The sequence below is a fragment of the Grus americana genome, chromosome 13 (assembly GCF_028858705.1).
Source record: "Grus americana isolate bGruAme1 chromosome 13, bGruAme1.mat, whole genome shotgun sequence".
In the NCBI taxonomy this organism is placed as follows: Eukaryota; Metazoa; Chordata; class Aves; order Gruiformes; family Gruidae; genus Grus; species Grus americana.
Window position 1 is genome coordinate 1,335,798 of NC_072864.1, and position 13,172 is coordinate 1,348,969.

At 69.8% G+C, this 13,172-nt stretch overlaps 3 protein-coding genes across 3 annotated transcripts in view; 1 reads left to right on the plus strand and 2 right to left on the minus strand.

The window, feature by feature from the left end:
• Positions 1 to 369: 369 nt before the first annotated feature.
• Positions 370 to 13,172, minus strand: part of UTP4 (UTP4 small subunit processome component) — a 75,610-nt gene continuing 62,807 nt past the window's right edge. The window contains exons 2-17 of the mRNA XM_054840924.1: positions 5,050 to 5,228; positions 4,782 to 4,973; positions 4,564 to 4,648; positions 4,352 to 4,441; positions 4,016 to 4,224; positions 3,697 to 3,868; positions 3,525 to 3,616; positions 3,090 to 3,186; positions 2,722 to 2,786; positions 2,446 to 2,568; positions 2,176 to 2,335; positions 1,749 to 1,855; positions 1,471 to 1,566; positions 1,028 to 1,213; positions 778 to 888; positions 370 to 572 (exon numbers count right to left, since the gene is read on the minus strand). Of these exons, the coding sequence (XP_054696899.1) occupies positions 456 to 572; positions 778 to 888; positions 1,028 to 1,213; positions 1,471 to 1,566; positions 1,749 to 1,855; positions 2,176 to 2,335; positions 2,446 to 2,568; positions 2,722 to 2,786; positions 3,090 to 3,186; positions 3,525 to 3,616; positions 3,697 to 3,868; positions 4,016 to 4,224; positions 4,352 to 4,441; positions 4,564 to 4,648; positions 4,782 to 4,973; positions 5,050 to 5,208 (2,061 nt within the window). The 5' untranslated portion in view covers positions 5,209 to 5,228 and the 3' untranslated portion in view covers positions 370 to 455. The remainder of the gene's footprint in view (positions 573 to 777; positions 889 to 1,027; positions 1,214 to 1,470; positions 1,567 to 1,748; positions 1,856 to 2,175; positions 2,336 to 2,445; positions 2,569 to 2,721; positions 2,787 to 3,089; positions 3,187 to 3,524; positions 3,617 to 3,696; positions 3,869 to 4,015; positions 4,225 to 4,351; positions 4,442 to 4,563; positions 4,649 to 4,781; positions 4,974 to 5,049; positions 5,229 to 13,172) is intronic.
• CHTF8 (chromosome transmission fidelity factor 8) lies at positions 5,313 to 6,774 on the plus strand. Its single transcript, XM_054840953.1, has 4 exons — positions 5,313 to 5,389; positions 5,648 to 5,680; positions 5,803 to 5,920; positions 6,010 to 6,774. The coding sequence occupies exons 2-4, from the start codon at positions 5,658 to 5,660 to the stop codon at positions 6,220 to 6,222; spliced, it is 354 nt and encodes a 117-aa protein (XP_054696928.1). The 5' UTR covers positions 5,313 to 5,389; positions 5,648 to 5,657; the 3' UTR covers positions 6,223 to 6,774.
• Positions 7,678 to 12,407, minus strand: HAS3 (hyaluronan synthase 3). Its single transcript, XM_054840930.1, has 4 exons — positions 12,091 to 12,407; positions 9,304 to 9,924; positions 8,702 to 8,803; positions 7,678 to 8,601 (listed from the first exon to the last, which is right to left on the minus strand). Exons 2-4 carry the CDS (start codon positions 9,922 to 9,924, stop codon positions 7,678 to 7,680), a joined length of 1,647 nt encoding a protein of 548 aa, XP_054696905.1. The 5' UTR covers positions 12,091 to 12,407.

Sequence of the window (13,172 nt, forward strand, 5' to 3'; positions counted from 1 at the left end):
TCTCCATTTCCCGGGCTCTGCCTAAAGCCCCGCTTAGCAAAACCGCGCTTTGCTCGCCTACCTCGGTTCTAGGGAGACCGAGCGGGCAAGCTGTTCCTAGACCCTGAATTTTCCCTTCCTCCCTCAGAGCCCGCTCCTCTGCGATGGGGCGATGTCCTTCGGGGGTGCAAAGGAGGGGGAGTTTGGGGAGAAAAAAGCTAAAAACTGGGATTTGATGCTGCAGCTTTGTCCCCGCAGCCCTGGGAGGACCACCGGGCACGGGAGCCCTATGAGGTGGCAGCATCTTTAGGTTGAGGCCAGCGCAAACGTGACCCACCGCTCCGAGCCCAGGTAGCCCCGTGGGGCAAGAACGAGCCTGAGCCTGCAGCCATACAGAACAGCGGGGTTTATTCCTACAGCACCCTAGGAAAGCAACACACACACGGTTTCTGCAGCCGGAGCAGCTCGTTCTGCTCTCAGGTGCCAAATTTCTTCTGTTGGATGGGCAGCGGTAGCTGGGTCTTGATGTCCATGATGGGCCGCTCCACCATCACCAGGCAGTTCTCGTCCAGCAGATCCGCAAAGAGCAGGGGCTGCGCGGCAGGAGAGAAAGAGCGTGGTGTCAGCCTCGGTTTACCGGCTCCGGCTTAGCCGTAACCAGGGGCAGCGTTTGGGGGCTGTGCCGCAGGAGCTGCCGGGCAATCGGAGCCTGCGAGATCGCAGCAAGGGGCTGTGCTGCGCTGGGGACTGCGGACCCCCTCCTCGAGACGACACGCGTCCAGCCACACCGTCACCCACCTGGAACTTCTTGCAGATCTTGAAGGCGTGGAGCTGCCGCTGCCTGGCGTTCTCTGGGAGCTGCTTCAGGGTGCTCTGGTTCATCAGGAGGGCACTGTTGTCTGGCAGGGGCTGCGAGGAGAGCGCGTGGCACGTGTCAGTGCCGCCCGGACCACCGCCGCCTCGGCACCACCGCGGGGATGGGGAGAGCTGGGACAGGGAGAGGCCCTGGGCACAACCCCAGCCCTCCTGACCGGGCACGCAAGCTCACCAGGGACTTGTCGAGGACACAGAACATGTAGATGTCGTGGAGCAGGATGTGCGAGGGGTTCTTGGGGTTGAAGGTGATGTGGGTGATGGGTGAGTCCCTCTCCAGCCAGACCCTGTGCAGCCCGCAGTTCTGCACCATGCGGCTCCAGGCCGTGTACTGCTTCTCCGGGATGCTGAACTCAAACAGCTGGAGGGGCGGGAGAGGGAAGAGGGGGTGGTTTGCGGGGTCTGGTCCTCCCCGGCATCGCCCTGGCACCACCCTGGCACGCTGGCAGCCCCTGCTCCAGCCATGCCACAGCGAGCAGCGAAGGCCAGCCGGGTCCTTGTGCCAGCCGGAGCCGCGGCTCTCCTGCCGAGCGGTGCGACCAGAAAGCCCCGAGGCCAAGGAGAGCGCCACGGGGAAGGGGCCAGAGCCACGAGGGCTGCAACCAGGAGAGCTCCTACCTGCTGGTCCGAGTAGGCGATAACGAGGTTGTTGGTGACGGGGTGGATGGCGAGGGCCGTCACCGCGCAGCTGTACGCAGGCACCGCGCAGTGATGCTGCAAGGCAGGAGAGGACAGCACGCTGACGGAGCAACCGGGCGCCTCTCACCCTCCCTTCCCACGCGCCCGCCCCCAGCCCTGCTCCGGGGACGCAGCAGTCGCTTCCCAGGAAGGGTCCTGCTGTCAGCTGGCCCCCCAGGCAGGAGGGCAGCAGGGGTCATTCCCGTACCCGCTCCTACCTTGAAGCATTTCAGGTTGTAGATGTGGATTGCCCAGTCCCCGCTGACCGCGGCCACCCAGTGCCCATCTGCGCTCGCTGCCAGCAGGTAAACGGCCTCAGGGGACCCTGCGGAAGCACCCACACCAGCTGTAACGGGTGCTCAGGCCTGCAAGGAGCCCCAGACCCACCCCCAGGGGACATCCAGACCCACGTTCCCCCCATCAATCTGGGTGCCCCGCTCCCCCACCCGCATCAGGCCACGAGAGTGGCACAAACGCAGGGCAGAGGCTGCCGGGGGGGGGGAAGGACCCACACGCCACCGGGCAGGAAAAGGGGGATGCGCTTGGCCCCACAGCCCCCTCTGCACCCACAGCAGGGGGGAGACACGGAGCCCAGGGACCCCCAGCACCTCCCCAACCCCGCCCCGGCTCCCCACCAGCCCGAACCTGAAGGTGGCCGAAACGTGTGCAGGAGTTTGCAGCCCCCCAGCTCCAGCAGCTGCAGGACGTGGACGGAGCCTCGAGCGGAGGCGACGAAGAGGCTGCCGGAGTCGGCAGAGAACTGGAGCTGGTAGGCCGGGGGCAGCAGCTTGGGCACTTTGGGGACCTTGAAGGGGGGAGAAAGCAGCGCTAGCAGCCACCTCTCGCTGCCGCCCTCGCTCCCCGTGAGCGACGCGGCCCGTGCCAGCCCCCCGGACCTCCCGTCACACTCCTCACCTTCTTAACGCTGATGCTGTCGCCCTCGTATTGCACTCGGTAGAGGTGGAAGCGGGAGGCCGTGGAGTAGGCGACCCAGCTGCCGCAGGGTGAGACACAGCTGCAGTAGATGTGCTCTGGACCCTGAAAAGGCAGAGGTGCTGAGCAGGGCCGCAAGAGAGCCCCTGCCAGCCTGGCACACGCAGCTCTGCCGTCGGAGGGAGAGCGGAGGCTGCCGAGCCCCGTCCCGCAGCGGGGCAGGCCCCAAGGCACACCCCGGCCCCGGCTCAGCCCTACCTTGCTCTTGAGCTGCACGAGGTGCTCGGGCATGCGGCACAAGGGAAGGACCTCGCCATCCTTTCCTGGGATGACAAGAAACCACGCGGTGCGTCAGTGACGGTGGGGAAACCACGCGGGTCCTGTCGAGCAGCTGGGGATCCCAGGGGAGCAGCGCCTGAGGGAGAGCCCAGACCCTTCCCCGACCTCCCCCAGGGCTGAACCCCCCCCCCGGGCCTGGCCCAGGTCCACCGGGAGCACGAGCGCAGCCTCAGGCCGGCTGCACAGCCCGGGCACATGCCGCCCTGGCCGCGGCCGTCACGCCAGCGCAGGGCTGTGGAGAGGGAAGCCACAGGGTTTGTACCCGAGAGCTGCGCCGTGCGACTCACCAGTCTTGTTGGTAGAGCCAAGTCTCCAGAGCTCCAGGTGCTGGGAGAACTGGAAGAGGAGCAGCCGGGCTTTCCTGGCACAGGAGACGAGGCGTCGCTGTGTGCGGAAATGGGCAGACTGTCAGGAACCCGCAGCCTGGGAGAAAGGGCTGGGCCAAAGCCGAAACGTCGAAACACCCTGGGGTGCCAGAGACTCCGGGGTGGGGGAGAGGAAGGACTGGGTCCCGTGGGATGGGAGCCGGAGACCCAGCAGGACCAGCAAGACAAGTTTGCCAACTTCTACCTACTCGCTCACTCCACAGCAAGAGCCCTCAGACACGCTGGGGGCAGGGAGGGCACCCAGCGGGGCAGGGAGGGCACCCAGCGGGGCAGGGAGGGCCAGCCTTCTCCCGCAGGAAGACCCTGCCCCAAGACCCTGCTCAGAGCGGCACTCACGTGAGGAAAGGTGAATTTGCGGAGTGCTGCGTCGTAGCCCTTCTTCTGCATCTTCTCCATCAGCGGGCGGATCACCAGCTGGGCGTCCAGGCCTGGAAGCCAAGCAGAGATCAGCCGAACCGGTACCGGGGGGAGAGACCCAAGCCCTCCTCACGGCCGCGGGCAGGCCTACCCCCGGAGATGAGAGCCGTGGAGCTGTGAGCCACAGCTCGCACGTCGTGGGTGTGATGCTGGAAGGGCTTCGTCCGCACCCAGCGCTTCTCCAGGCTGCCCATCTTCACCGGCAGCAGCTGAAACTGGTAGGTGGCCCCGGTGGAGGTGCCCACGATGATGCTGTCCTCTTTCTGGTGAGAGAAACGGGGCCGGGGTTTGTGGGTGCAGAACGAGAGGGCAGCACCGGGAGGCAGGCAGGGACCGGGCAGCTCCAGCCCAGCGTGGAGGAGCCAAGACGGGTCCCCAGCTGCCGGGGGGACACGGGGGGAGCCGCCTACCTCCGACACGGCCAGCGAGAGGACGGCCGAGGTGCTGATGGTGTGGGACTCCAGCAGCGTCCCTCGCTCCCAGTCCCAGAACTGCACCCTCCCAAAGGAGTCCGAGGTGACGACGGTGCCGCTGGAGAGGAAGGCGATGCTCCACACGATGCACTCGCGCTTCACCTTCTGCACGTGGTAGTTCACCATGATCCTCTGCACGGTTTGGCCTGAGATGCGGGAAGGACGGTTGGGGGGGAAGGGGACCCCCAAAGGCACGGGGGGGTGCCGGCGCTGACGGTCCCCGGGGCAGGGGATGGGGGACAGGCCGGGCTGCCCGCCTGGGGCGCGACTTACCTGAACAGACGTCAAACACGCGGAGGATGTCGATGGAGCCGGCCGCTATGTGAGTGTCCGACGGGTGCCAGGAGAGGCACAGGATGCGGCCTGCGGGGAAGGCAGCTCCAGATGTGACCCCGCAGACCCGCAGCCCCTCGGGCACCGGGACCGGGCGGCCAACAGGGACGGGAAGGACGGAGGGGCGATGCCGGCGTGGCGCCCGGACTCACCTTTCCGCCTGTCCAGGTTCCGCTCGAACTGGATCCCCCCGGGCACCACTTGGAAGAGCTTAACGGAGCCGTCCTCGCAGCCGATCTGCGGGAGGGCCGAGTCAGCCCCCAGCGGGCCAGCCGGACCCTCTCCCCCCGCCGCCGCTGCCCCGGCCAGGCCGGCCCCGCTACGGGACCGGGAGAACCCCCCTCCCCAGCCCGGTGCCGGTCGCCCTCACCGCCAGCTGCGTGCCGGTGCTGTTAGCCGCCATGCTCCAGATGGGCCCCCCGCAGCCATCGACGGAGCGGGCCGCGCACAGCCGGGCCAGGTCGTACTCGGTGATGTCCCCGCCGAGGCCCGCCCCGAAGAGCCGGTCTCCCGCCGCCCAGCACAGCGCCTCCACCGACCGGGCCTCGTTCCCCGGGATGACCTGGGGGAGGGACAGCCCCGTCAAGCCCGGCACAGCCCGGCACAGCCCGCGGCGCGGCCCGGCCCGGTGCCCTCACCCTCTCCTGGAAGTAGTTGGCGGCGAAGTTGTACACCTCGACGGCGCCGTCGGTGCGGGCCAGGGCCAGGCGGCCGCCCCGGGGCTCACAGGCCAGGCAGCGCACGCCGGCCGGCACCAGGCCGAAGAACCGCACCCGGTGCACCTCGAACTCCCCCATCGCGCCCGGCCCCGGCCCCGCTCCGCCCCGCGCAACCCCCACGTGCGCGCGGCGCACCCGGAACCGGAAGTGGCGCCTCGGGTGGGGGCGGAGGGGGCCGCGCAAACCGGAAGCGGAAGCAGAAGCGCGGCGCGGCGGGAGATTCGGGCGCTACCGGGAGGCGGCTCCGGCCCGGGCGGGGGTGAGGGGAGAGCGGGGCCGGGCCGGGCCGGGGCGGGGAGGGACGGCACAGCGGGCCGGGGCCGTGACGGGGGGCCGGGGTCGGGCGGCGAGCGGGAGGCGGGAGGAGGGGCCCGGCCCGGCCCCACAGCCCCGGGGCCGCTGGAGGGCACCAGAGCCCGATCGGTGGGGGCTGGGGGGGGGGCTCTGGGCGTGAGGGGCCCGGGGGCTCTTCCCCCCCCCCCCCCGCGCTGACCGTGTCCGTGCCGGTACTTTGCAGCGCCCGGAGCATGGTGCAGATCGTCATCTCCAGGTGAGGCCACCGCGGGCTGCACGGCCCCGGGGGGGGGGGGGACGGGGACACGGGGACACGGATCCTGCGCCCGGCCCCGGGGGGTTGGAGCCGCTGGGTGCAGGTGTTTCTCTCGCCCGCAGCGGGGGTGCTGGCGGCCTGGCGCAGTGGGTGCTGGTGGAGCTGCAGGGCGAGGTCGAGCCCCGGCAGAGCGGCGGGCTGGCAGGGAGCCTCCTGGGAGACCTGCACTACACCCGGGAGGTGAGGCAGCCCGCGCCGCGTCGCCCCGGGACAGTCCCGGCAGCTCTCACCCTTTGCCCTCTCCCTCTGGCTCTCGCCTCTCTCTCCAGGGCGTCCCCGTGCTCATCGTGGGCCACCACATCCTCTACGGGAAGGTGGTGCAGCTGGAGAAGCCCTTTGCCGTCCTGGTGAAGCGGGAAGCCGGTGAACCCAGCCCCGCGGGGCCGCACGCCCGCTACGCCGTCACCGCCCTCATCAAAACCAAGCTCCTCTTCAAAACCCGCCCCAAGCCCATCATCACCAACGTGCCCAAGAAAGTGTGAGGACTCGGGCCGGAGACCGTGAGCTCCGCTCTGCTGCCAGGCAGCCCCAGGCGCTGCAGCCAGGGCTCGGGGAAGATCCAAGACTGGCCCTGGTCTCGTCCCTACCCGAAGTGGAGAGCTCCCGGGGCACCCTGGGGTGCTGGGTCCCCGTGTCTGGGCACCCAGAGCCCTTCCCAGGTCACTTGTTTCCCCCATACTGACTGTGTTTCTGAGAGCTGCCCAGCTCTGGGGCACAAACCCGGCTGCCATCCCAGGTGAGGTGGGTCCTGGGGGGGGCAGGGAGCTCCTCCGAGCCCGGGCTGTCCTCCACACACACCACCCTTTCTCTGTGCAAGTCTTTATTTTGACAAATCCGTCAGGATATAAAAACAGGACTTTTCCAAAATATGAAAAAAAAATCCAAAAAACCAAAACAAACCCCGCAGGTTAAAAAATAAATAGATTTACAAACAATTAGCAATAAGTATGAATACCAAAGAGCTACAAAATTCTCCTAAAAAACTTCGTATTAAATTAAACAAAACCATCTAAATTATCACTTGTAGAAAGGTTGGGTTGGTTTTTTTTTTCAAGCCCTGACAAAAAGAGGGCCCAGGGGAGACAACCGGGTAAATTCCCTGGGGAGGGGAAAGGTTGGGAACCGGCTCTTCCTCGTCTTCAACCCAGGCAGCAGGATTGGTACGATGGGGCCGCGGCTTGGCCAGAGCGTCACCGCGGCCCCTTTGGGGCCGCGGCGACGCTCTGGCCGAGCCGCGGCCACGGTTTCCCCTATTTCTGCGTGCCAGGGTTCCCCCTCCTTGGCTCTTTGGCAAAGCTGAAGGGAGGTGCTGCCCTCCCGGGGCAGCCGGACCCCCCCGAAAGGGGCTGGAGGGAGCCGTGGGGGGGCTCCCCATGGGTACGTGCCCGCACATACGACAGCCGTGGGGCAGAGGCAGGCAGCACCAGCCAGCGGTGCCGGAGGAAAATGGTGCCGCGTGGGGTCGTTTTTGCCATAGCACCATGGAGGGGGGGGGATTGTGAGGTGTGGCCCCCCCCCCCCCAAAAAGGAAAAAAAAAAAAAAAAAGCACCGAAGGGCAGAGGGCCCAGCTGCGGCGGTGAGGTGGGGGGAGCCCGGCCAGCAGCGCTCTGCACAGCACGCCGGGGTGCTCCGTACGGCACGGGGACGATGCCGTCGGCACCGAGGATGTGCCCAGCCCCGGCTCGGCCTCTCCCCGGCTAGCAGCCCACTTTGTCCAGAAAAATGAAAGTAATAAGAAAAAACAAACCAAAAGAACAACAACAACAACAAAAAAAAAGCAAGACTTGATCAGAAACACTATGGTGGGCGCGCTCAGCGCTGCCCAGCACCCGATGGCTCAGTGCCGGCTGCACCGGGGTTGGTGCCAGGCGAGGAGGGCGGCGGCGGCGGTCGCCCCGTCCTCGGCACGTGGGGCCAACCCCGGCGCTCCCCGCGGTCAGACCTCGGCGAAGGCCAGCCCGCACTGCTCCTGCCGCTTGCCGCAGCGCCGGGCGACGATGGCCAGGTAGAGGGTGAGCAGGGCCACCCAGTAGCAGGCGTAGAGGATGGCGCCGGAGACGAGGAAGGCCACCTCGGTCTCGCTGAAGAGGTCCTGGCTGTAGGCGGTGTAGGCCAGCCCGCCCAGCAGCACCGCCACCCACACCGACACCGGCAGCAGCCCCACGAAGTTAACCACGATGGTCCGGCGCCCCGACGTGCCCCAGCCGGGCTTGTTGATGGTGGCGATGGCAAACATCTTGGCGGGCAGCAGGCTGGACATGTAGAGGAGGGCGTAGAGGGACATGAAGATCATCTCGGCGTTGCCGCGCAGGAAGCAGGCGTAGGTGGCCTTGATGATGCCCACCAGCTGCACCGTCAGCAGGAAGAGGAGGATGTTCCAGATGCGACCGCGGTAGAAGAGCTGGATGACGGTGGCGATGAGGAAGAAGGGGAAGAAGCCGGTCACCACCGACTCGTAGGTCATCCAGAGGTGATGCTTGTGGAACCACAGGGCGTTGTAGAGCCACTCGCGGAAGTAGGACTTGCTCCAGCGGGTCTGCTGGTTCAGCCAGCGCAGGTACCGGGTGGGCGTCTCCGTCAGGCACTTGGAGCGAGCCGTGTACTTGGTCTGGTAGCCCAGGCTGAGCACGCGGTTGGTGAGGTGCCGGTCGTCCCCGAAGCTGCACTTGCTGCCCAGGAAGGTCTGGTGGTACCAGTCCTCGAGGAACTGCTGCAGCAGGGCGTTGCGGTACATGCCCAGGGGTCCGCTGATGCACTGCACGCAGCCGAAGTAGGACTGGCAGGCGCGCTCCACGTTGAAGGCCATCCAGTACCGCACGCTGCTCAGGAAGGAGATCCACGAGTCGTACTTGTTCAGGATCTGGGGAGGGGATGGACGTGAGCCCCGGCACCGCTGGCACCCGCCCCCGCCGGCGAGCTCGCCGCCCCGGGGTGCCCTCCCTCCCTCGCGGCCGCGGTACCTGGACGTCGCCGCCGACGCCGCCGACACGGGGGTCGGCCTCCAGGATGCGGAGCATCTCGGCGGTGCAGGCGGGGTCCAGCACCGTGTCTGAGTCACACACCTGGGGGCAGAGGGAACGTCGAGCCCCGCTCCCGCCGCCCACGCACGCCCGGCAGACGGCCCAGCCCGCAGCCGGGCAAGCCCAAGCCACGGCCGGCGAGACAAGACAGAGCTCCAGAGAGCGGCAGGCGGTGGCAGGGAGCGGAGCGCCCCGCGATGCCCGGCCACCGCCGCCCCGGGGCCACCCAGCCCTGCCACGCGCACCACAGGGGGACCTGCCCCAGCCACCGCCCCTCACCCACACGTGGGGGCCTGGGACCCCGCGCGGTGACGCCATCTCCTGCCCGCACCACGGGCAGTGCTGTGGGCAGAGCTTGACCCCTCGCGCCATGGTGGTGGCTCGCGCTTCACCCCCAACCCCGGTGCCGGTGGCTTGTGGCCGGCGCACGGGGACGGAGCCAGGCAGCCGCTCCTGCTCCCCCCGCAGCCCCTCTGCCCGGCCGCACGGGCAGGGCACCTGCTGCCCACGTCCCCCTGTGCCCGCCCTGCCCATGCATCCACCTGGACGTAGTCCACGGAGTCTCCGAGCGCCCGGAAGGCCGTGTACATCACCTCCCGCTTCCCGCCCCACTTCTGTAGGATGCAGGAGTAGGTGGTGCCGCGCACCAGCGCCTGGACGCGGGCCAGCCCTTCCCGCAGCCCGGCCTCCGTCTCCCCCTCGCCCCACGCGTGGAAGTTGCTCCTCCAGACGTAGCTGCCCGCGTGCTCAGAGCCCATCACGTCGTGGAAGATGTCCAGCATGTAGGTGTCGTCGGGGCCGTTCCCGTCCACCACCATCACCACTTTGAGGTCGGGGAAGGCGATGCGCTTGATGGAGCGCAGGCACTTCTTCAGGTAGTCGGGATCTTCCTGGTAGGCGGCGATGCAGAGGGCCACCGAGCGCCCCAGCCGCACCGGCCGCCCCTCGCCCCGCATGCGCCGGTGCTCCAGGAAGGCGAAGAGGCTCTGGATGAAGAGGTGCAGCCCCAGGATGGCCCCGTAGAGCCCGAAGGAGAGGTAGTGCTTCTCCGTGTGGATGAACTGGTACCCGGTGACGTAGGCGGCGAGGATGCCCCCCAGCACCGCCAAGGCGAAGAGGCTGGTCCCGACGACGCGCAGGGCCGTGGAGAGGCTCACTGGCATCTGCGGGGGACCGGGCGGCGTCAGGGCAGGACCGAGGGGACAGCCCGTGGCAGGAACCGCTGCCTGGCTCCCCAGAAGGGGAAAACCGGGGGACCCCACCTGTCCACTGCCCCACGGCCACCCTGTCCCTCACCGGTCACCGGTTTGGGAGTGAGACCTTCCCAGTGCCCCCGTGGGGCCGGGCAAGGCGTGGGGGGTCCCGAGCATCCCGTCGCACACGGTGCCTGCGCCCACGGGCCAGCCCCGGCCAGGCGGGACCGCGGGCTGGAGGACAGGGAAGGGCATGGGGACATCGGGGACCCGGCACCGGGTGTCCCCGGGGGAGGCCCTGCCTGTGCACGGCCACCCCCAGCCCCGGCCACCCCCCACCGCCTGCGGCGGGACCCCGGCAGCGGCAGCACCCGGACCCCCACCCCGCTGCAGGATGGGGACCCAGGGGCAGGCAGCGCAGGCAGCACGGGCAGGCAGCACGGGCACCCGCTCCCGGCCGGCAGCGGCGGGGACTGCGGAGCTGCACAGCGGGGCACGGCCGTGGGGTGCAGGCAGGGCAGGCAGGGCGCTGCAGGCAAGGGGGTGCAGGCAGAGGGGAACGGGCAGGTGAGGGGGTACAGCCAGGTGGGGGGGGGGTGCACATGAATACGTGAGGGGGTGCAGGCAGGGGGTGCAGGCAGGGGGTGCAGAGCCAGCCCCAGGGAACCCCCCGCCACCGGCAGCGCCCCCCGGGCAGCCCCAGCCCCCCCCCCAGGGCCCCCGCGCCCTGCAGCCCCCCCGGCTCCGCAGCCCCCGGTGCAGCCGGTGCCGGCTCCGCGCTCCCGGTGGGGCCGCGCCGGTCCCGCAGCGCCGCGGGGGAGGGGGCGCCCCGAGCCGGTACCGGCGGGGCCGGGCGGGAGAAGGAGGGACCGGGACCGGGACCGGGACCGGGACCGGGACCGGGACCGGGACCGGGACCGGGACCGGGACCGGGACTCACCGTGGTGGTGCCGGTGCTGCCGCTCTCCCCGGCCGCCGCCGCCGCCGCTGTGCGCCCGGCCCGGCCCGCGCGGCCCCTTTATACCGCGGCGGGGCCCGGCACCGCCCGCAGCCCGCGGGGGCCCCGCCCGGCACCGGCACCGGCACCGGCGGCACCGCCACCAACCCCGGCACCGGCGCCGGCACCGCCCGCAGCCCGCGGGGACCCGCCCGGCACCGGCAGCACCTGGCACCGGCCCCAGCCCCGCACTGCGGGAGCGATCACCGACACCGGCATCTCCCGGCACCGGCGTCTCCCGGCGGGTACCGCGGGCACCGGCACAGCGCCGCACCGGGGCCGGCCACGGCTCATCAGCCGGGGCAGCGCTGGGCCACCCGGGGCCACCCCAGCATCTCCCGGGGCGACCCCGTCTCCCCCCGCCCCACTCGTGGGGCCCCTCTCGTGACACCCACATGTCACCTCCCCGTGTCACCGTGTGTTCCCCCCCCCCGTGGCTACCGGCCACCTGGGGGTGCCCAGGGCCTGCCCCCCCCGTGTCACCCGGTCCCCGTGGCCGGTGGGTCCCGGGGCAGGGCCAGGGCCACCCGGGGACAACAGCCCCGTGCTGGTCACACATGGTGTCCCCGTGCCGGCCGATGGCAGGGGCAGCCAGCCCCGCGAGGGACCGTGCCGAGTCCAGAGGAGCTGCAGGCACACACGGCTTTGGGCTCAAATCCAGCACTTTTGGGTTCCTCACCCTGACACAGGCCATCGTGTCCCGCTGGGCTGGGAGGTGACGCTGACCCAGCCGGGCGGGTGCCCTCGGCCAAAGCCCCAGGCACCGCAGCGATGCCGGCCAGGACCCCCCCACCGTAGGTGCCAGAGCAGCGCCCGGGTGGGTGGCGAGGAACCGTGGGCAGCGGGGACGGGGCGAGGACGCGCCAGGACCCTCGGCACCGCTGGCGGGGCTCCCATGTGGCCTGGCTGAGCCCAGCAGCGGCGGGGCATGGAGGTGCGAAACCCCACGGGTGGGGTCGGACCCGACGCGGTTGCGCCCGTGCCACTGCCGCCGTGCTGCCGGGCACACGGGGGGGTCCCCCGCGGCTGCAGGTGCCCGTCTGCTAGGAGGGGGATGGGGGCAGCACGTCTCCACCCCGCAGCTCTCCCCACGTCCCTCGGCAGGGACCCAGCCCCGGGGTTGCCCCACGGCCCCTTACCTTCTGGTGTGCCGGTGGCTGCCGGGTGCCTCTCCCCGCTGCTGGCCGGCGGCTGGCCACAGGAGCGCTGCCCAAGGTGGAAACCAAACTCCCTCCTCCTCCGGCACAGCCGCCTCCTTGTTCCCCGCAGCAGGACGGCCGGCCAGCGCCCGGCCAGCGGCATCAAAAGAGACTTTTCATTCAAAACCTATCCTCTGCCGCTCGCAGCAGGCCCTGGGGCGGCACAGCCGGTACGGCAGCATCCCAGCGTGTGCCCGTGGCCCGGCACTGGTGCAGGCTGGCGGCAGTGAGAGCGAGGAGGAGCGCTCGGCCGCCGCCGCTCTCTGGCGAGGACAATGCGCTCCCCGCTGCCCGTGCACACCCGTCCGAGCGGCACGGCACGGTGAGGTGTGGGCCCGGCGCAGACGGCTTCGCTGGGGGTGGAGACACAGCCCAGCACCCCCAACCTTGCAGGGAAGGGGGGTGCCGGGCCCCTCACACCATCCGGCACGGCACAGGGCAGCCAGGAAACGGGTACTCGGGGCTGCGCACAGCGGGGCTGGGGGCTGCCCGGTGCGAGGGGGCTGCCCAGCAAGGGGGGGCTCCAGGCCGGGTCCCCAAGGGCTCTGCTGTGACCCCACACACCCCCATCCCCATCCCTGCTCCCCCCACCCGGTGGGTGCACGGCAGCTCCCGGCACAGGAGCAGGGCCCACGGTGCTGTGGCACCCATGGGAGCTGCCCTGGCCAGAGGGAGAGGGGTGACCCCAATGCTGGGATGTCCCCGAGCACGCGGTGGCAAGCGGGTGGTCCCGGCCAGGCGCCCTGCAGAGTCCCACAGCCCCTGGCCTCGCTCCCGGCACACGCGGCAGCCCTGGCATGGAGGGGCCACGGCGGAAGGGCCCCATCCTCAGACCCCGCGGTGAGGGAGACTCCGGGAATGGGCGCAGGACCAGCAGTGCCGCGGCAGGGCCTTCCCCAGAGGCACCGCGGAGGGGGCCGGGTCCCCAGCGCAGCCCCACGGCGCCGGCAGGGCAGGGACTCGGCAACACCGGCTCCATTCCCCTCTGCCCCCCCCCGGGAAAAGCACTCGGGTTTGGCTAA

What these genes read in the sequence shown, in the direction of transcription:
- CHTF8 (XM_054840953.1), top strand. Translation starts at nt 5,658, where the DNA reads ATGGTGCAGATCGTCATCTCCAG. An exon ending in GTGCAGATCGTCATCTCCAG is followed by an intron (nt 5,681 to 5,802) that starts GTGAGGCCACCG and finishes TCTCGCCCGCAG; the next exon opens with CGGGGGTGCTGGCGGCCTGG. An exon ending in ACCTGCACTACACCCGGGAG is followed by an intron (nt 5,921 to 6,009) that starts GTGAGGCAGCCC and finishes CTCTCTCTCCAG; the next exon opens with GGCGTCCCCGTGCTCATCGT.
- HAS3 (XM_054840930.1), bottom strand. Translation starts at nt 9,924, where the DNA reads ATGCCAGTGAGCCTCTCCACGGCCCTGCGCGTCGTCGGGACCAGCCTC. An exon ending in ACTCCGTGGACTACGTCCAG is followed by an intron (nt 8,804 to 9,303) that starts GTGGATGCATGG and finishes CTCTGCCCCCAG; the next exon opens with GTGTGTGACTCAGACACGGT. An exon ending in GCGTCGGCGGCGACGTCCAG is followed by an intron (nt 8,602 to 8,701) that starts GTACCGCGGCCG and finishes TCCCCTCCCCAG; the next exon opens with ATCCTGAACAAGTACGACTC.